The sequence below is a fragment of the Aedes albopictus genome, chromosome 1, assembly GCF_035046485.1.
Source record: "Aedes albopictus strain Foshan chromosome 1, AalbF5, whole genome shotgun sequence".
Classification (NCBI taxonomy): Eukaryota; Metazoa; Arthropoda; class Insecta; order Diptera; family Culicidae; genus Aedes; species Aedes albopictus.
The window spans coordinates 201,397,917-201,419,888 of NC_085136.1; the positions used below are offsets into that span (position 1 = coordinate 201,397,917).

The 21,972-nt window shown below is 42.4% G+C and overlaps 2 protein-coding genes across 3 annotated transcripts in view; both read left to right on the top strand.

Annotated features, from left to right (window-relative positions):
• Positions 1–2,464: 2,464 nt before the first annotated feature.
• Positions 2,465–3,598, top strand: LOC134290677 (uncharacterized). The gene is made up of 2 exons (XM_062857858.1): positions 2,465–3,171; positions 3,235–3,598. The coding sequence occupies exons 1-2, from the start codon at positions 2,465–2,467 to the stop codon at positions 3,596–3,598; spliced, it is 1,071 nt and encodes a 356-aa protein (XP_062713842.1).
• Positions 3,599–13,518: 9,920 nt separating this feature from the next.
• The window catches only part of LOC109425430 (muscle segmentation homeobox), a 56,553-nt gene continuing 48,099 nt past the window's right edge, over positions 13,519–21,972 (top strand). Inside the window, exon 1 of one of the 2 annotated variants that reach the window (XM_062846126.1) lies at positions 13,519–15,225. In XM_062846126.1, the coding sequence (XP_062702110.1) occupies positions 14,628–15,225 (598 nt within the window). In that variant the 5' untranslated portion in view covers positions 13,519–14,627. The remainder of the gene's footprint in view (positions 15,226–21,972) is intronic. The other variant, XM_062846127.1, reaches the window with a different exon arrangement.

The window sequence follows — 21,972 nt, forward strand, 5'->3', positions numbered from 1 at the left end:
CGCCAACCGGTCGACCTCTCGGCTGCTCATTAACGGGCATCTATCTCGTCCGTTCGAAATTAAACACTCGGTTCGACAAGGGGACCCGTTGTCTTCTTTCTTTTCCTTCTAAACCATAGGGGGATAATCTGCTCATGAGACACCCTAACAGAAGGCTAGGGTAGTGTAGGTCTGAGGCCGTCTTCTACAACAAAAGTAAAAGCCAGGACTACTCTCTCCTCGTACCCACTAAACCATTTCTATGGTCGCCAAACCCTACGTCTCTCCGGAACCACCAAGAAGGTATTGCTTCAGAGAGGGGCTAGTGCACATCGCACCCTCAAGGTTAGCTGCGTAGCCTAGCAGCAACGAACATCGATGACTCGCTCTGGAGAGTCCATCACGGTAACATGCTGGCGCTTAGCCAGTTTCCCGAGTGGTCCTCGCCACTCCCTTTGTCCTCGGAAGGTGGGCAGGGTCAACCTCGCCCGCGCCCAACTGCTTTGCAGACATCAAGAACTGATGCCCACGTGCAACCCGATCTGACCTGCTGAAGGCAAGGGTATCACTACCCTTTAGGCCCTATCAGCTGCACCAGAAGGTTGCTGACAGCAGGCCGCTGGGAGTGGTGATCAATCCCAAGAAGCCAGGAAAAATTCGGATGGTTTGGGATGCAGCCGCGAAAGCTTATGGAGTCTGCTTCAACGATATGCTGCTGAAAGGTCCAGATCTTCTTGTATCACTAGTGGACGTTTTGCTGCGATTCAGACAGGGGAAAGTCGCTGTGTGCTCCGACATTCGGGAAATGTTCCTCCGAATCCTCATCCGTGATGAAGACAGATGGTCGCAGTGCTTTCTTTGGAGAAGTAGTCCGGAGGAAGAAGTACAAGTCTACGTGATCAACGTGGCGATGTTCGGTGCAACCAGCTCGCCATGTACAGCGCAGTTTGTGAAGAACTGGAATGCTTCTGACTACAGTGAACAGTACCCCAGAGCAGTGGAAGCAGTGACCAAGAACCACTACGTAGATGACTTCCTCGACAGCGTCAACTCGGTGGAAGAAGCAGTACAGTTAGTACAGCAAGTGCAAGATATCCATGCAGCAGCCGGTTTCCAGTTTGGAAAGATACTGTCCAACGAGCAGGAAGTGCTAAACCGACTAGGAGAGACGAGTACAGCGATCAGTAAACCACTGCCAGTGGACAAAGACCGAACATACGAACGTGTCACATGGATTCCGTCAGAAGATGTCTTCACCAAGGATTGGAGGAAGTTCTAGGCGCCGATTGGGCGGCACCAACGAAGCGCCAGGTCCTGCGTATTGTGATGAAGCTCTACGGCCCCTTGGGATTCATCGCACACTTCGTCGTCCAAGGGAAGATCTTGATGCAAGAGATTTGGCGGACAGGTACAAATTGGGACGAGCCTATTGCGGAGCAACCACGAGAGCTTTGGACAAGGTAGATGGAACAGTATCAGCAGATAAACGAAGTAGACGTTCCGCGATGCTTCTTCATGGATTTCTGTCCGCAGCAGGTCAGCGATATCCAGGTCCATGTGTTCACGGATGCGAGCGTTTCAGCATGTGCATGCGTGGCCTACATTAGGATCACAGTAGATGGAGAGAGTCAGTGTTCGCTGATCGCAGCAAAAACTAAAGTTGCGCCTCTTCGAGCACTTTCTATTCCACGTTTGGAATTACAGGCTGCCATGATGGGTTCCCGTTTGCTACAGAACATCTGCTCGGCCCCAACCATCAACATTCAGAGGCGTTTCCTGTGGTCAGATTCAGCAACAGTTCTTGCTGGGCTTCGCTCCGATAGTCGTCAGTATCATCAGTTCGTGTCTTTCCGTGTTGGCGAAATCCTGTCGTTAACCAGTGTGGATGAATGGCGCTACGTTCCTTCTCGCGAAAATGTTGCGGACGATGCCACGAAATGGAATGGGGGGCTTTTATTCGACGCGGGTTGCCGTTGGTACCAGGGTCCAGCATTTCTGCTAGATCCGGAAAGTCAGTGGCCTACGGAACGGCCAGGAGATACAGCGGAAGCAGATGTGACGACTGCTACGTGCGACAGCATATGTTCACTGAGCTGTATCAGTATGGAAGCATTCAACGAGTGGGACAAGATCACTCAAGGTGCTCAGCCAGAGTGAATTCGCGAAAGCTGAGGAAACACTATGGCGACAGGCTCAAACACAGGAGTATCCGGATGAAGTTCAGCTGTTGCGTGAAGGACAAAGTGTAGCGAAAGGCAGTCCTATTCGTGCACTGTCTCCATTCCTGGATGAAAAAGAAGTTCTACGAGTTGGCGGCAGAATCGAACAAGCTCCATGGATTGCATATGAAGCGAAGCATCCAGTCGTGTTATCGAGAAGCCATCGGATCACATATCTCGTTGTGCTTAGCTTCCACCAGCGATTCCTTCATGCGAACACCGAGACAGTGTGCAACGAGTTGAGACAACGTTTCCACATTCCGAGGATGCAAACAGTAGTGCGGAGCGTATGTCGTAGCTGTCAGTACTGCAAAATCAAGAAAGCAGCTCCAGTTCCACCGATGATGGGACCGCTTCCGAAGGTTCGTCTGACTCCCTTCATTCGTCCATTTACGTACGTCGGCGTGGACTACCTGGGTCATTTGGAAGTGAAAGTCGGTCGCAGTATTGTGAAGCGGTTTATATGTTTGTTCACATGCCTCACAGTTCGAGCAGTTCATCTGGAGCTAGCACACAGTCTGTCAACGAAGTCTTGCGTAATGGCTTTCAGGCGTTTCGCGAACCGACGAGGAGCTCCGCTGGAAGTATTCTCGGACAATGGTACCAATTTTGTGGGAGCTAGTCGTCAGTTGACAGAAGAGATCCAGCGAATCAAGGCCATTAACGAGGATTGTGCGGCTACGTTCACCAACGCCCGTACGCAGTGGCACTTCAACGTTCCTGCAGCCCCTCATATGGGAGGTCCGTGGGAGCGAATGGTGAAGTCCGTAAAAGTAGCAATGGTAGCAATATCCGACAGTCCGCATCATCTGAGTGACGAGGTTTTCGAAACCATTATGTTGGAAGCAGAGGGCATCGTTAACAGTCGTCCACTGACCTATGTACCCTTGGAAGCAGCAGATCAAGAAGCGCTTACTCCGAATCACTTCTTGCTCTACGGTTCAAGCGGTATCAAGCAGCCTACAGTTGATCAGTCAGTCAGTCTTCGAGATAGCTGATTAGTCGCTAGGAACAACGTTGACGAGTTCTGGCGCAGATGGGTGTTGGAGTATTTGCCAATGCTAACAAGGAGGACAAAGTGGTTCGAGAACGTGAAACCTTTGGAGCCTGGTGACTTGGTCGTGATAATAGATGAGCAGACACAGAGCAGTTGGGAAAGAGGACGGATTCTGGAGGTCTTTCCGGGCAAATCAGGCCAAGTGCGACGGGCAGTAGTACAGACAGCTCGAGGAGTCTTCGCCAGGCCGGCAGTGATGCTGGCAGTCCTGAATGAGGCGAGCAACGAAAAGAAGGCGGATGAAGTCGCACCGGAAACGGAAGTAGTTCACGGGGTGGGGAATGTTACCGGCAACACTGTTGACCGCGAAACGATGGTGAAACCACCGTCCGTTCCCTCGTAACTGAGCGGCTGTCGCCGAGTGGACTGACAGATCGGACAGCAGCTGACAGAAAAAGAACAGAACAGTAAAAGAATTGGTCGAATCCATTGTACACAGTGAGTTGGAATTTGATGCACATTAGAGAAATTTCGGATTATTTCAAGTATTTGCAGTAAGTTTGTGAACTAGTTGTTAGTTTATCTATATTGAATTGTATTCTTTAGTATATAGTGACAAATTGTATAAGTATTCCGGCTACTGTCAGCACCGCACAGTAAGAGAAAATTCCAGTCAGTTCAAGGTACGTTTTCTAGTCAGAATTTGCTCTGATGTTGCATTGTTCAGTCTGATGCATAACCTGTAATGAATTTCTATAGATTGTACTGTCCACGTTATTCCCCGGTTACCGACACTCAGAAAAGTGACCGAAAAATACTGAAATTGTAAGTGATTACTATTAACTGTAAACTGACAACCAACTAAAATGAATTTAATAAATTACAGCTTTGTAGCTGCTAAGTCTGCAACTAAAAGAACGGTGTTTGTTCTGACGATCGGGAATACATACCATTCCATTAGAAATATGCACCGCGAAGCTGATCACTACTCATACCTATATATGATATATGGTATAATTTACCACACGGCCCAGCACACACGGAATACAATCGCAATTCAGTGTGGATGCACAATGAGCACTCTTCGCAGTGTACCAATTTGTCGTCGTTTGTGAGATTATTTATCATTTTCAAATTAATAATACCGACGAATATCACAGAAACTATGTGACAACGATGGAGCAGGAAAATATCAACGTGCAGACAAACTTTTGAGCAATTTAAGTGTTTTAAACACGAAGAAAACGTTCAATATTTCAGCGAACGGAAAGTCAACGCAACTCGGCACTCGGTCACTCTAAACGATATTATAGAAAAAAGCTCCCAGGTGTTACTCATTATAGATGAATTAAAAGAATCACTATTTTAGGGTTGCCAAAAAATACCACTACTTGGTCAATTCAATTTGACACGCGTTCTATGGACAAATTCGATTGTTTGTCTACGAGGTATATTCTACCAGCAACTAACAAAATACTCATCCCTAGATAGCACACAGCACCACATCCTGTAACAGAAAGGGACAACAACGCGAATACGACATCGTCGATTATTTGTGGGGCGGAAAATAAATGTGCGGTAATGAATTTTTGCCAAGGGTCGATTACGGTCGTCCTGTTCGACGTATGCGATTCTGTGGCGTCGGACGTTGTCCTATATATGTGGTAGGTGCTGCCTATGAAGTCGAATCGGCTTTGCTCCCTCCCCCGCGGTACCCGCACCTGATAGCAGCTAAGCCCATTGAGGATTCTTCATGCGTTTGAACGATATCCCATCATCATCGTCCTCGTAGTAGGATGGCGTAGGCCTAGAGCCTAGAGAGATGAACAAAGGGTCCTGATATCATTCCATAGCTTAGTGCTCCAGCTCCCCCTATAATGCTGAAGAGGACAAACTGACAAAGTTGCTCCTGTTGGGATGGTATTTCCAACATCCACAACGATACGAACCCTCCTCGGAAAGATTTCAATGTATATTGTGGTGTTTGATGAAGGGAACGAGACGGGTAGGGGAAAAACAAATATTTTAACGAGATAAGTGATTGTAATTGAGCTTAGCTACTGACTGCCATTTTCCGGGGTTCCGATGCCATACAGCATGGAACTTTCCGACTCTCGAGCAAGGAATGCGAAATAGAAGAGGATGTGCTGTGCAGCCAAACTAGGGAACGTTAGACGGCATGACTCCGTACCAACACGTTGTCTTCCATAGGCGTGTTAAGCTCTTAGCGTTTATGTTACCGATTGCGCTAACTATCCCATCAGAGCATCCCACACATGTCCATCGCTGGCGATGTCTATGCTAAACAAACTCCGGCAAGCTGTGAAAGCGGAAATTTGAAGTGCTCGTCGCCACGTGATAACAATAAAAGCAGTGCCGGAAATTTAGTGGGGAGAAATTGCGTTCATTCGCTCGTCGTCATGTCATGCCGATGGAAATTTTCTAGTGCTAGTGGACGAAATGCAAAGAAAACTGACTGAATGCCGGCCCATGTAGATGAATTTGAATTTTACCCCGGAGAAAATTGAGTTAGATTCAAATTTTCGAATCTCATCCCAATGGATAATAAATGGCACTTTAAACACCCGAATCAGCTTGACAGTTTCGGTCCGAAATCAATTGTTCCCGAACCTAACGTTTGCCGAAGTTTTCTTTTTTATTTTAGAAGTGCACTTTTCTCATCGAAGGCACGAGTTTGTGCACGGCAAGCTGCGTCTCTGAATGCATCGCAGGCGAATAAATGAAACAAGGTGCGATATGTGCTTCAAATGTGTGCAAAACTCGAGTAGGTAATTCATACAGGATTCTATTGTTTGGTTGAACCCGGCAGGGGGTACCCAGGAGACTCTATCTCGGAGCAACAAAAGATGGAAGTCAATTATTTTGTTTTCTTTCTGTTTCTGTTTTTTTTCCTCTCGACTGACTTTCACGCATCAGGCGGTGATGCTGGCAAGCAGCCCAGCCAGTCAGTGGTGGTTGCTCATTTTTTGTCATTCATAGGACTGAATGCTTTCGAGTGGTTTTTGCAAGCAATTCAAAGGGAATTTAGGCTCTATTTGATGCCACTCAAAGGTGGCCTCGGTTCAGAGAAGTTAGGATTTATGTTTCTTTGTGTAGTTTGATAATAACGACGAGAAGAGAGATCATCAATGAGGGATTTAAGGAGGATTAAAAGTGGAAAAGTCAACGAAATTGGTTTGAAATTAGCGTTAATTATTTTGTTTGCTTCGTGACATGTGACATCTGCTTGAAACGAATAGAAAATGGCATTTAGGAATAGCTGTCTTTGAAAAGGAATTGTTCTACTTATTTGCATTATCTTGGTACTACTACAGTGGTAGACATTCGTTTAATCGAGGCCTATTTCCTCCATAATTTTTGGCAATTATAATAATTTTTCATTCGTTTTTTTTTTGGTTTTTGAATGATGTTTTAGGTAATTTGCATTATCCCTTCTCTAAGCCTGACAAACTTTATCGATAACCCCTTATCAGGACATAGGGTCCTGTACCATTTGGGCAGGTGTACCTATTTTGGGCACTTGCCGCTAAAACTAAGTCAATTTCAAACCGATTGATTTGAATTTTTGTATAAAGTTAGGCTCGTACAGTATCCAACTCTATACAAAAACTCAAATCAATCGGTTTGAAATTGACTTTGTTATAGCGGCAAGTGCCCAAAATAGGTACACCTGCCCAAATGGTACAAGACCATATTTTTGTAATAATTCACAGAATTTAACAAATAATAAACTTCTACGGTCAATTATCTTGCAAGCATGCCATGAACCAAAAGTCTTGTGATGTATTCTCGAAAATTACTTACATAGGGTCTGAGTGCCACAAGTAATATCACGCTCCCAAACTCATCATATTCGAAAACAAGCGATTACGGCACCGATTGATTCCGTTCGTTTTGTTTTCATGCGTGCTCACATCTAACAAAAAATACTACAAAAGGAAGAAACACAAACAGCGCTTCAATCCTTTGTTTTGAGTATGTTGAAAATAGGAGCCACATTAGGGTCACATGCTCAATAAGGGAGCCAATACCCTAACTCTAACAATGCAATAGAAAATCAAACTTCATTTACATTGGCTAAACAAATGTCTAGGTAAAAAACGACATTTGATGGGTTTTTATTTCAGTGTATTTTGGAGAGTGATGTAACTAACGCCTGCCTATCGAACTGTAATAAATATGATTATTATTACTACGATAAAAAAGTTTTATTATCAAACTTTTAGATTGGTTCCTTTACACTTTTATGAAATTTTGTGGACCTTGTCCAAGTGAATGTCAATCACTGTAGTTGCTAGATGCTGTCATTTTTTAACCGTAATACGGAGTGAGCCGATAAGATGTAATATTAAGTCTGAACTGATTCCATTGCCCATTGAATTACTTCGAAAAAATGCGTAAACATCAGGAGCAGTTAGGAATTAAATATGATTGGCCAGAAAGGAGAAGAAGAATGGTTAAAAGAGATGAAAATTTAAAACCAGATTCAGTTAGAAACAGGGAGGATCCTAATGTATTAATTTATTGTTATTCCGCATTTTCAATACAAACAGCATCACCGAAAAAGTAGAAGAATAACGCAAATTCAGCTTTATGTATTTCTGAATCTTTTTTTTTTTTAATTTGTTCTTTTTTATGCATGCAATAAATGTAAGAATGTCTGTAACCTCATTTTTTTTTCACAATCACATTGATGGTTACAACCAATCTTGTTGGAGTGTAAGTCCAAAGCTTATACGAGTTTCTATTTATTCCGTTTTATCTATGGCAATTTGTGTTCAAATACTTTTGCAACGAGACCAGCCAGCTCAAATATCTTGGATCATGCTGCATGCAAAACCGGCTATATGACCCAGATAGGCACACCAGGCACACTGAACATGCACTACGCCAGTGTGGGGCGCATATCCTAACAGCTAATAAGGGCTAAGCTAAAGACGGATAACAAAATCATAACAAATTATGTAACCTGGTTATCTTTTGTTTGATAATTGAGTTTGTAATCATTTAGGTTGAATTAAGAGCCAACATAACAAAAATGATAACTCAAACTTACTTCTCGAATAGGTACCAGAATAATAAAAAGTTAAGTTATCATTGGTTACAAATTGACAACTAATTGTGTTATAGCGCCTTCACTCCGTCACAAACGACAACAACGGTCTGAGATTAGTTAACTTTGCTGCTGCCAGAAGGATGGCCATTTTTAGCACCTACTTTGCACGCAAGAATATCCACAACTACACCTGGAGACACCCAAATGGCGAAGTTTGTAACCAAATCGACCATGCGCTGGTAGATGGCCGACACTTCTCGAACGCCATTGATGTTAGAGCTTTTGGGGGTCCCAACATGAACTCAGATCACTACCTCGTAGTTAGTAAGATTCGAGCTCGGTTACACTAGTTTACAAAGAAAAAAAACGAAATCCATGAACTTCTACCAACGACCAAATTTTTTGATGTATAATTATGTTCTGATATCAGTATCGTGCATCAAAATTTTTTAAGAAGAACAGTTTTTAAATTTTTCCTGAAAAACGATCTCTACAGTTTTAAAAATGTGGAATTTGCTTAATTTTAATTATTTTGCGTTGCAGTCAACGAATTTTCAATCTTTTTGCATAAATAGAAAGCTGAATGTAATATGTTTCGATCATCTGAACATAATTTTTGCATCAAATAAGTGGGATTCGAGATGTTGGTGATTATATAGGCCAGTCTCTTTAAATGTGAGCAAAATTTCCAAAAAAAACAATGATTTTTTTTTTCAGTAAGAAAACATCATTTGAAAAATTCTTTCTCAACTTACATTTGAAACATTAGCCAGTTACAGTACAAATTTCAGCTCAATCGGAGCTTTGTTGACGAAAATAGAGATGAATGAAGGGAGCAACTTTGCTTAAAAACAAAACAAAAATCGATTTCAAATCGACAGCCTTATATGGAAAGTCGAAAAAATTTCCGCTCTACTGTAATTTTTTTCCTTCACATTTTCGAATTCAGGGCATGATTCTACACCAAAAATGATCATCAGCTTACCGAGTTCAAAAATGCTGTAAACTAGTGTAAATCCAGCGTTTTTCAACAGACGGTACGGTAACTGACTATCACCAGAAGCTGGACGAGCGGATAAGTGAAATCAACGAGAGCGATAATCTCAACACTCTGTGGGAGTCTATCCACGGAGCGATGAGTACGGCATGGATGAGCGCGGGAGGTGATAGGCACTGGTCAAAGACGACCTAGGAACGGGTGGTTAGACGAGGAGTGTCAGAGGCTAACGGATGAGAAGAATGTCGCCAGAAGCCGGATGCTGATGTCTGGGACCCGGCAGAGCATGGGCGATATAGGGAAGCGAGGGCAGCCAAAAAACGAATCCACCGCAGAAAGAAAAAATACCAGGAGGAAAATGTGAATGCTCAGGCGCAAGAAAATATAGAGCAGAATGACAGGCGAAGGTTTTACGAAAATGGCGTGCGGAGAAAAACAGCGCCTCTCCCGTCTTGTGCAACGTACGTGAGGGAAACTTGCTGACAGACAAAACAACGGTGACTGCCAGGTGGAGAGAGCACTTCGAGGAATTGTTGAACGGTGGGAATGCAAGAGCGACAGACAGAATTTGAATCGACGACGACGGACAAGCTGTGGAACCTCCAACGCTAGACGAGGTCAAGACAGCCATTAGAGGGCGGAAGAATAATAAGGCTGCTGAGAAGGCATTATGCCAAATGGGGTAGAGCCTGATGAACTATATCAAACTTAGATTGTCTAGAATTACCTATAAATTTCGAAAACACTTCATGTGCACTACCTTATCATACAGGAAATCCTTGTCGACCTTAGCCATCCGTTTTCTTTTCGATAGCTGAATTACCAGTGTAGATGCCAAACGTGCAGCTGAACGGTTCCGCTTGCTAATACCTTGCGATGTTCGTTTGTGCCTCTCTGGGAATCCCTCAAAATACTCTTTATCCTTGCTAGCTCTCATTTGGCTATTATTTTCTTAGACTTATCGCGAACGCCCCCTAAAATACGGCCTCTTATAGCAACACCTTTAAACCCCTTAAAGGAGCAAAATACCTACGACTTGTAATTTAACAGAAAGTATAGCATCTTCGACTGTCTCATGTGGTTGCTGTATGCGGTGGTTGAATTTCAGTCTTTGAATCGGGTCAGATTTGATTTTGTCTCGTAGTCGGGTCTGGGACCATATGGGCAGTGAGACCTATTCTGGGAACTTGAACTCAATTTTGAACCGATCGACTTAGTTTTTGGGACACGAGATACGTAGGGAATCGCGCCACTTGGGCGGTGGCTTCTATATTCGTCTGTTTTCCACTATAACTCAGTCAAATTTGAACCAATTGACACAACTTTTGGAATGTGGTAAGATAGGTATAGTATCTACCCGTGTACAACATTTCAAGTCAATTGGTTCAAAATTGACTGAGTTATAGTGGAAAACAGACGAATATAGAAGCCACTGCCCAAGTGGCGCGATACCCTATCAAGTCAATCGGTTAGAAATTGACTGAGTTATATGTAGCAGCAAGTGCCCAAAATAGGTCTCCCTGCTAAAATTGTCCTACACTGAAAAATATTTAAACCCAAAGAATAAGTTCTAAAAACTCAAATTTGGCTAAACAGCTTATAGTTTTTACTCAGCATTGGGTTGTTTTCTCCCTTACCCCACACGAATGTTGTCAAAAACGAAGAGAGAAGCACCGACATATCCGTCCGGCTCCGTGGAAGAAGCCAAATTTGGGTTATCTTGACTTAACCCAAATTTGCGTCAAATAAGGCCTCAGCTGGATGAAAATAACTTACCACTGGGTGAAAATTTTTGCAGCGATCAAATGAGATTTACCTAGTGACCACTATCGCTGTTTGACGCAAATTTGAGTAATTCCACGGAGGTGCGGGATTGCGTCAAAAGAACTTAAATTTGGGTTGATTTGTAGTTCCGTGTAGACCCTCTATCCTATCTAGCAGCTTCAGCGGGGCAGCACGGACGTCAACCACGAATAGATGTGCCGTAGTCCACATGAATTTGACATGTTTGGGAAAATGACACTTTTAGGCACTCTCACAGATCTGGGATGTGCACAACATGTGCGAATTAGTCATTACCAGAAGTTATTACTTAAGTAAAACGTGTAAAACTAGCAAAAGGCTATCAAAATTTTAGCGTGTAATCGTTCGAGAATACACGGCAACGCGGAGATAGCAAATAAATCAGTAATAAATTGTGTAATGCATCATTTTTCAGCACAAACAACATTGAACGTGTTTTCGTTGTGAGCTACGGGGATTTTGCCTTTCGCTGGCCCCCTGAGCAGCTTAGTAACTACATATGTCCTCATAGGACAACTCCTTCAAATTATTTGTTGGAAATCATTTGAAACATTGATATACGAGACCTCTCAAATTCAATTGAATTCGGATAAATTTGACAAAGTTGATCTCAATTTGTCATTTCGGAACTGCAATAAAAAAGTTTTGTAACAAACTGGCTGCAAAAATCGATTTTTGTAGCACTTGTCGTATTTTCGAATACTAGTTGCATTTGTTACTATCATATTTTTATTTAAAATTTAATTTGTTCCGTTTAACTATAGGGGATTGTGAAACGAATGCATGATTTTTCCACACAATTTTCACATAATCAAATGCGCTCCTACTTGTGCCTGGGGTTCAAATTAGTTTTTATAACTCTCTTTTTATCTATTCATTCTCTGATAACATTTTTAACGTTGACTAGTGTATTACTAGAAACCCCGACGGTATTTAAAAACCAGTCTTGATAAAAATAAAACGAAATGGAAGCACTCAATGGATCTGTCGAAATATGTATTCCACATTCTATGCGAACTGCGTTTTCCGCACGGAAAGCAAAACCAACCAGAAGTAATAATACGTCGAATTAATTATCACTCAAATGGCTCCCGAACGAAGCTTCACGAACTCACGAAAAACTTCCAAAAGCAGCCCCACCAATTACCCGCGGGACAAATCTTCAATTATATCACGTCTGAAATTATTATTAAAACTGACCCCTTCAGAATGGCAAAGCAGAAAAAGGAAAGCGGTAGGAGAGTATGCCAAAAATTTCCTCTGCACGAAAAGCGCTTATCACCACCATCGCCATGCTGTCACCATCAGCACAGCCGACCGCTCGCTCGTTCGCTCGAAGGAACCGCATCGTTCCGTTTCGTGCGTATTCTGCCGGTTTGTGTCTGGAACCCATTAAAAATTAACAAGAATAAAATGAGCTGAAATAAGGAGAATTACCACCCGATTGTGTCCAGTTTGATGGGTGAGCTACGGCAAGGAAGGAGACGAGAAGAGGAAACCAAGAGAGACTATTTTGTCCAAAATTAATTACACAGTAAATAAGAAATTATGGAATGAAAATTGAATATAGGGGTATTAGGGGCATAATGGACACCCTAAGCAAATGATTATGTTAGGCCTGTATAACAGACAAAAACTTAAGATATTATCAGTTGGCTTACAACTTTAACTTGTTTCCTACGTATTTCAATCATTTACAGCTGGTAGAATGTCATTATTGTGAAGAAATAATGAATTGAAAACCGTGTGTTTTTTGGGGCTGGCAGGAAAGGTACGGGGCGAAATGGACACCCATCGGGGCATAATGGACACCTCTGCATATTTTATGCTGTATCTTTGAGAATATCGACCGGTTAAGTAATTTGCCAACGGAGATCAATACCACAGATATAATACTCCATTTTAGACGAGTTTACATAACTTCAAAGTTAATTAAATAAATTATAGACTAAAATAATCGGATTGATTTTTTTCAAACTCTCTAAACGCCTAACAGTATGCAACGCGCATACATCCGTTCATAATTGCCAGTGTTCATTTCGCCCCGAATAGACTACAACATTGAAATTGCTATTTTCAGTTTGTTCTGATCAAAAATATAATAATTCATCCATTGCTAAATTTACGTATACATGTAGATAAGCTAACAATACACTTGTTTGTATGGTGGACACACTCAATCACTCGTAATACCTTATTTGCTGCTGCTTCGAAATTATAAGAAATCCACCATATGAAAAACATATTTCAATTTCAATTATATTTTGGTTATTTTGAAGGAATATAAATGATACTTTTGAAAAGTAGAACAATGACTTGTTCATTTACACCTTAGCAATGAAAGATTTACATAAAAGTCAACAGTTTCGGCAAAAACAGGGGTGTCCATCTCGCCCCGGGTGTCCATTATGCCCCTAATCCCCCTAATCGTGTCTGCCGGTTTCACTCATCTGCCCTGTGTGTGCGCTATCTCTGTTTGGCTCACGTGCAACCAACGGGCAACGGCCTGCCATAGACCCGAGAAACGAGAAGCTAATTGAATTCGCGCTCCCTAAAGAGGAGACTGACAGCTCTTCACCAACACAGAGACCGTGTGCATAGCGCAGAAAATAAGAGCACAGTGCTACAAGAGCGCAGAATAGACGTCAACTTTAACACCAACACCGCACCGTCCGTCGACAACTGCAGCACCAAGCGAGAAAGGCAAAGCAGACAGCACCAGGCCAGCAGCAGGCTTCTTTTCAGCGATTCGTTTTGAATGAATGTGGGAAGAGAGGGAACGTTTGAGGGGACATAATCGTAAAATATGAACAACTTCATTTGCCGTTTCTTGTTGGATTGACTTGGTGGTGAAGTTGCGAGGAAGCGAGGTGCGATCGAAGCGCTGCAGACAGACCGTCCCCGACAGTGTGCTTATGTACTGAGAGGTGATTGGTGGGAATGGTGTGAAGCAGAGAGCGAAACATAAAGGCCGGCGAGGCTCCGCCCCTTTTGGGATCGGGTTTCCAAAGCAACATCATTCGGTCGCGATGCCGTTGCGCGATGGTATTGGTGAACCGGGCCGTTCGCAGAGCTGGTTGGCTTAGTGGTGGACAAACTGGTTGATTGCCAGTTGTATGACAGTCGTAGAACCGCACGCACGTAATCGTAGTTGACGGAAGATCCCTTACTCTCGCCGCTTTCCATAGAGTTTTGTGTTGTTTTGCGCCTATAGAGGGTGACGTTTGTTTCGATGTGGCCCCAATTGTTGTCGCAGCCGTCGATGTTGTTGTCCGTTGTGTCGTAGGGAATGAGTGGAGATCGTGTGACGTGCCCCGGGAGATAAGAAGAATATCGATTTTCTTTGGCTCGGACGTGTTTCGGAGTTGAAGTTGCGTGAAATTATACCTTGAAAGGTGACACTTTAAGAAGTTGAGCAAAGAAGAGTGGTAAATTTGCTGGTAGAAGTGTGATAGTGCCATTCTAGAAGAAATTCGGATAGCAGTGTTAAAGTGCTTGTACAATACCGAGTTGGCTGATGTGTGGGAACGTTTAGACCAAGGACAGTTAAGATATATGTTAAAATCATCAGGAATGACTGTAACTCCGATACGTATGGCGATGACCAGCCCGACGGTTCCCGCGCAACAGAAGAGCGCCTCGAGGATCAGTAACTTTAGTGTGGCGTCACTATTGGCCGATACGCGGCCAAAGACGCCATCGAATGTGTCGGCTGTTACGGAAGTGCTATTACCGGCTAATCTTTCGCACGCGAGTAGTTCGCCACGATCAGCGCATGATAGTGGATCGATTAAAAATGACCTGGACCGATCGGACACCCCTCACAGCCTGCTGGAGTCGGACGATTACGATTCAAACCAGGAGGACTCGATAGTTGACATTGAGGATATCAATAATGAAAATAGTAGTTCGCAGCCGGATCTACCGGATAAGAGTTCACCAGCACTCCTGCAGCAATCGGCAGCACTGGCAGCCGCCGGACATGTTCCTATCCGACCCACACCATTCAGCGCCCTGGCCGCAGCAGCTGCGGCATGGGGTGGCATGAGCGGTGGTATGCCCTGGCCGGCAGCCGCAGCGCGACAGATGCCCCCGTTCGGTCCACCCGGTCTGTTTCCCGGACAGGGCTTCGGATCGGGACAATTAGGTGGAGGTGAGTGTCATTAGTTTTTCTAACTTGTAAGCAGCGATTGTCGATCGCGCGGTAGGTTGTTGACTTTTCTGTTTGACCACGGAGTCAATTAGATTCTAATTCAGTTTGATTCTAGTCCGGCGGCGCTCAAATGTGTGTATTTAATTAGTGTTCTAATGTCGCCGTCCGTTTACAACAGCTGGAAGCGATCCGCCTTACGGTGGTGCGTTTTTAATTAACTGGAACGCTAATGTCTTAATCGAGCGTGAATCAAGAGAGCGTCGGTAAAATGGCGTTGGCTGATTTCTGTGGGATGTGTTTCCCAAGTTTCCTTCTCTCCACGATCGTCCACGACACCAGCTAATGACAGGGCATTTCGTCTAGTCAACCAAACTGTAACTAATTACCGACACCGAATGGGGTCCCGCGTTGTTTTTTGCCTTTTTCAAACGCCTAATTAAATTAAAGAATTTAGATTAGGGAATTATGTAAATCGAAGTGTTTCTAGTTCGTGAGCCGAGCGAGTTTAGAGGAGTGAAGTTTATCGCCTTCGTTGGGTTTGACGAGTTTTGGGGAATGGAGGCCAAGTCAAAAGTTGAAAATGTAAACTAATTCTTCCGTTTGTTTTTCTAATCGTTCAACGACAGTTGATGTTTTGGACAGAAAGTGGGGTATTTGCTTTAATTGTATGATGCATGAGAAAGTTTTATTATCAATAGTGTGAATTTCAGCAGAACTATTTCGAATCAATAGAGGTCAAATTGATAAAGTAATAAACGTGTAGCCATTGAGGAGGGCCATGTTTTATGACTTTAAGTTCGCTCCCAGTGTTATTTTCTCGTAATACAGTCATAGCACAATCATGGGTCACCCACAATTATGAGTCAATTCCATTTGAATTGCATGGTGAAATGACTGACTAATAATTGTGATAGAGTGACCCATAGTTGTGCAATGACTGTAGATGAATACAAAAATTTTTTGTGTCGGCAAAATAACACCCAATTTATCACTGGAAGTGAAACTTTGTCTCAATTGAGATGTTACTACAGAGAAAAGATGAATCCCAAGTTCAAACTTCCTCCGACCAAGTTTCTTCAAAGCCCGGCTGACTATCGTCAGGAAGTCATTCAAGTTCCGACAAAGCCAATTACACATCTCCCAGCTGTCATAAAACAATCGACCTCGTAGCCGCAATGATTACTACTGTGTGCACAGCTTCTTTTACGACAGCTTCTGCTTCCCTCTCCATCGGAAAACGCCGGACACCAGATTCATGAATGAACTGAAGCCCAATAGTGGCAATCTCGTTCGCTCGAGGGACTAACTACAAGTTAATTAAGCCACTCGAAAATTCATAAAACCTAAACCGGTGTGTGATGGACCGACCGAAACTGGACCTATTGAGTTAGCGCTCTGACTCTTCTTTATCGACACCTTTCAAGCGTGGTTCCCACACTTTTGGACCGAGGAAGCTACCTGCATCCTCCGCTTCACCCATTCGGAAATATCGCCAAGATAAAACTCGTGTATCTAAAATCTATTAATTAGCGTTCTTATCTGTTGTCCTCCGGAATCTTTCTTCGACTCGAAAGACAAACCCGAAAAGAAGATACAAACTAACGAACGGGGCCGTTCTGAATGGGAGAAACGAAACATGTCAATTTTTCGGATTCCTATCCCTCGATTCTTCAAGCACCACCGCTTCGTGGATGAGCCTTGGGCTGAGAATCGCCGCATTGTGGCAGGTATACGGAGGCTCATCGCAGACTTAAAGGGAGAGAGGGCGCACCCGGCTTGGACGCAGAACCAATTAATTATGGTGTGTGATCGATATAAATTCGGAGATTCCGGGAACCCGGGAGTTGTCCTTTTTCTGTCGTGTTATTGTTTTTTCTTCGTCGTTTTGTCAGCATTTTTTGTCTCCGCTGCCGTTCGGCGGAGACCGTCGGTCTTTTTGTGAGCGCTCCCATCGGCAGCAATTAATTTGAATGTTATTTATAACGATTTTTGGGCTTTGTCGTTGTATAGTTCTTAAGGGATAGGTATCGAGATCATTGGAATGGATTGCTGAAACGGATGTTTTAGTGCATCTTGTAGCATCGCCAATATAACTCACCATATGAGATCCTATATAGTGATGTGAGCATCTCACTGTTTTCTTTTGATTTACATGTATTGTCGTCGCGGTTGAAACCCGAAGTTTCCCCACACCCGACAATCGAATTTTCTCAAAATCTATACGTGAAACCTAACGTCGGACGTAGTGCGCTGGACAGCGGATCTGGCCCTTTATCCAACGCACTGTGCCCGACGTACGTCCGACACACCGTTTAAGAGAAAAATCGATTTTCACGTGTCAAAAATTCCAGTTTTCAACTGCACGAACAATAATGGTTCTCCGCTGATACGCACCACGTTTCACTGGCATACTACTGTCCATATTTCTATCACACCACGGTTATAGCGTAAATACTGAAGAGAAAACTGTAAGCAAATCCAGATCCACTCAAAAGTGGATCAACCACCTTGACTTCATCTCGATCGAGGGCTTATTTCAAGAACTTCATTCAAAAGTTATGAGACCATGGACTCGTTTGTCACCGATCCTGGTTCTACCCAGAACTGCGCGTTCTTCTCGGCGCTTCCCAAACAAAAAAAAACGGGCGAATGATTTATTCGCTCATGATTTGCCCATTATTGCGATTTTCTCCCAAATGACAACAAACGTCTCAACGCGCCTTCGTTTATTCAACGTGCGCGCGCGCAGGCAGCGATTTAATCATCTACAATTGAGATTTAAAAATTATGGCTGTGGTTGTGGATGTGGATGTGGGTGATCCGGCCAGCACAGCACATGTGACACACGCAGCCTGCGGAGAATATGGAGCGTGTAATTATTTTCAGCAGGATTCGTCGTGGTGGGAGCCGAAGCTGTTGGCTTCAATTAGTCCGTCAAAGTGGTTTTTATTGGATGCTTCCTGACAAGATTTTTGTTTCGTTTGGTGGGACTTTTGTTTTTTCGGAGTTTTCGACTCTCACTCACTCGGTACGCATGTGTGACTTTGGTCGGAATTCTTGGGAAGTCTCTTCGAAGGCTGCTACTACCGTGTGGAAAAGACTTGTCGCAAGTGAAATTGATACTCCGGAGATATGGGGAGACGAGGTTTTGGCTGATTGAGCTGACGGATGGATGGGTTAACGATGGAATAGCAGTTAGGAAGCATGTTAGAGGATGACGCATTTGTCGTTCGCTGATTTGGGCTTTAACTGCTGGTTTAGTATTTGTCAGTTACGTTTTTGAAGATTAATAGAACTTTGAGAAAAGTTATATCGACCAGACAAAATTTCTGTCTGTGCTAACATACCCTCTCCCTTTCCCACATTATCCTACATTTTAGGCAGCAAGTGCCATTCTCAGTGTTTGGAATATAATCGCGAGTTTCTACTAAGCTTTTATTACACTCAAACAATGTAACAAAAGTTGAAACGACGTGCTCGGAAACGCTTCCAGAAATGCTATTCACTCTTTTGACCGGTTCCATTCGAGAGCACGATCAAGAGAGAAGAGCACGATCAAGAGCTCAGCGACGCTAATGAGAGCGAAGCATTCGGGAAGAATGTGTATGATCAAATCATTGTAGTCATTTTTCATCTTATTTTTAACTTTTCCTAACTCTTTCAAAGACTTTATATCTCTCTATTTTGTACTGATTATTTTCAACATAAACAAAACTTCGACTTCTTCCTTCCAGCTTATTAGTTACGTATAATCAAAAATCATCTTAGGCCTTACAAATCATCAACCACTGCCACACAGCCATTTCCGAACACTTGGTCCACCATTTGCAAAAACTCATATATATGGAGTGATACATACAATTTACAGTGGATGAATGATGGCATCAACATTTTCTCTTCCTCATTGATCAGTCATTTATACACTGATGATAGCCACTTCTGTTTTACACGCAGCTGTTCGAAGCTTTGTATGTTACTTCATCTGTTCCTTCTTCTCACAATATTTTGGTCTTCTTTATATTTATTATATTCAGGCTACCATACATTACTATTAGCCGAGGAGATTCAGGGCCTGATATTTGTGGTGAATGATTACGGAACCCACAAATTGTCATGAGTAAAATTGTTCGATAACCTCTATCTTTGTATTTTTTTTTTATTTTTAAAATATTTGTAGGTAGCCATGTTATGGGATGTCACCAGAAAATCCCATTGGTAGTTGGTGGATTGGCCAGTCATGACGCTTACATCGGTTTTTGCTCCTGTTTGACGTTTGCTCACCACCGGCATCTAGTGGTTGCTCGGCCAAACACATCATGATTAGTATTGGGCGGTTGCGTTTTTGTGACGATATATTTTACTGGAATTTGATCACCCTTACTGTAATCACCCTTGGGATTATCCTTGACGACTAGAGAACAGGATGAGGCTAGACTCTACCGGCTGAGCCCGCTTGGCCAAACAACCAAATGGCGAATATTTTACATTTGTAGTTTGCTGGATTGGCGGTCCGTATTCACTGTAAAAACAAAGAAATGTTCTTCCTTCCCGAATCATGGGCTGGCACTTTCTGTTGGGCAACTACTGACGCAATCACTCACAGACGGGGCCAAAAGCGGCCTTTTTGCTTGCTCGCTTTTCAAAATTCACAAAAATGGCACTTTACTCGGTTAAAATCGTGCTAAATACTCAAGGACGGGAAATGCCATGGAATGTCATGAAATAAATGTTATGACATTTTTCAATTACCGCCTCTTCCGGTGTTAATTTCCATCCATCTACTATATCAGTTTATATATCACTGATAATATCACCAATCCATAATAGAGGTTAGTTATGGAAAATTGGCTTCTTTAGCGCTGTTCAGATAATTCCATATTCTGAATCTGCATGCCAAACTGAGCCGAAATCCAAATTTTCATGAATTTTGGTGCCCGGGAACCTATCTAAAAATCAATTTGTAGTTTGTATGGGAGCGATTTGATGAATCACCCCTCGTTGTATTTTGTACTGGGCGGAGCTGTCAAACAGTTGCCCAGCTGTCAAAAGGTGATTTGAAAAAATCTCTTCGAAATTGATTTTAGGTATCAAAATAAAGTTCTAAAAATCTGAAAAAAATCATAGTGGCTCAGAAAAAGGTGCTCTTTCATTTAAAAATATAAAATCAGTGATTTTTTCTTAATTTAAAAACCCAATTAACGTCGATACTAGGGCCATAGAAATTAGCATATAACAAAATGACATTTTTACGACATTTGCCATTCCAAAACTAGAGTTACTCGAAGGAAAAATTGCGTCATGTCCCAATGTTGATAGGTCTCCTACTCGTTTGGAATGAGAATTCGTTCAAATTTTCCCTGTTTCAATTTTGACATTGTCGCCACTCAAAGTTAAAGGCACTCTAGTTCATATCTTCTCTCTTCTCTCTGGTCATACAATCGACCAAATGCATACCACTTCAAAACGTCTTTCACTTATTCCAGAGCTGCGCAATGTCATTCATATACTGATTTTGCACCACCGTCACTATCACTGTAGGTAGACCTATCAATATCAAAACGACAACGACAGACAACGGCTCGATACTGACCCACACTGCAGATCATTGCACAGTGGTTCAGGACCCAGATTAGCGAGATAAGATACATTCAGCGTCTTGAAATGAGTTTAAGGCGAATATGGTCTACTGCAAAGGTGTTCCAAATAATCAGGCCCTCCCAGACAATCTATTTGCACGTACCGTGATTTCGGGTGAAATTGATCACTTTTCACAGTTTTTGGCTTCTAATTTTTGAGTTGTTATCAATATGGTCAAACTCAATGCTTTAAAACAAGTACTACCCCGGTTTCATCAGTCAACGAGGTTGAAACTTTTACTGCAAATCGTTTTATTGCAATAAATATCATTTAAAATAAAAAATCAGAAATTATAGTTTCGGGGTGAAATTGATCAGTCAGTGAAATGTCTTTGTAAGTGCTGAAAATTAATTTTCCATCTGAATTAATCACCCCAGAATGCGAAAAGCTTTGACAAATTTATACAAGTTTAGTAAATTCTTAATTATTTAAGTTTAAAGTTTAATAAATCTAAAGAAAACGCCTAAAAGTATGCAATTTTTGTACTAAACGAGTCATTACTTTAGCAAAAGTACAATTTAATGCATAAATATCAACATTTATAGAACTTTTGATGACGAAATCGGGTTTAGTAAACACTTGGCAGCTATAAACAGTCATTTGAATATTTATTCCATGTGCGATACTGCTACGGTTACAAAAGTTTGAAAGTGTCTTTGAAATTCGCCAAACACGCAGATTCGGAAAATAATAAATTCAATATAGAAATATGTGACTAATTAGCTGTAAAACATGTAAACTCATCATTCAATAACCCTTGAGCCAGATGATGGTCATTTTCTACAAATTGGTTCAAGCTCAAAGCTTTATTTTTGAAAAATAAAAACTGCCCTCTCGTCGATCAATTTCACCCCACTGATCAATTTCACCCGAAATCACGGTACGTACGTTTATGCGGTGAAGTGACATCGCATAAGATGCTGAACATAAACAATTCTAGATTATGCGTGTTTGTATGCACACTTTAACGAGGTTATTTTTACTTTTATGCGATTTTATTTGTACACCAATGCGCTTTTAACTGACATAATAAAAAAAATAAACCAAGTCGTATAATTATGCGAATTCATCTATTGACACGAATAAGTAAGGTTCATCGCAATTAAACAT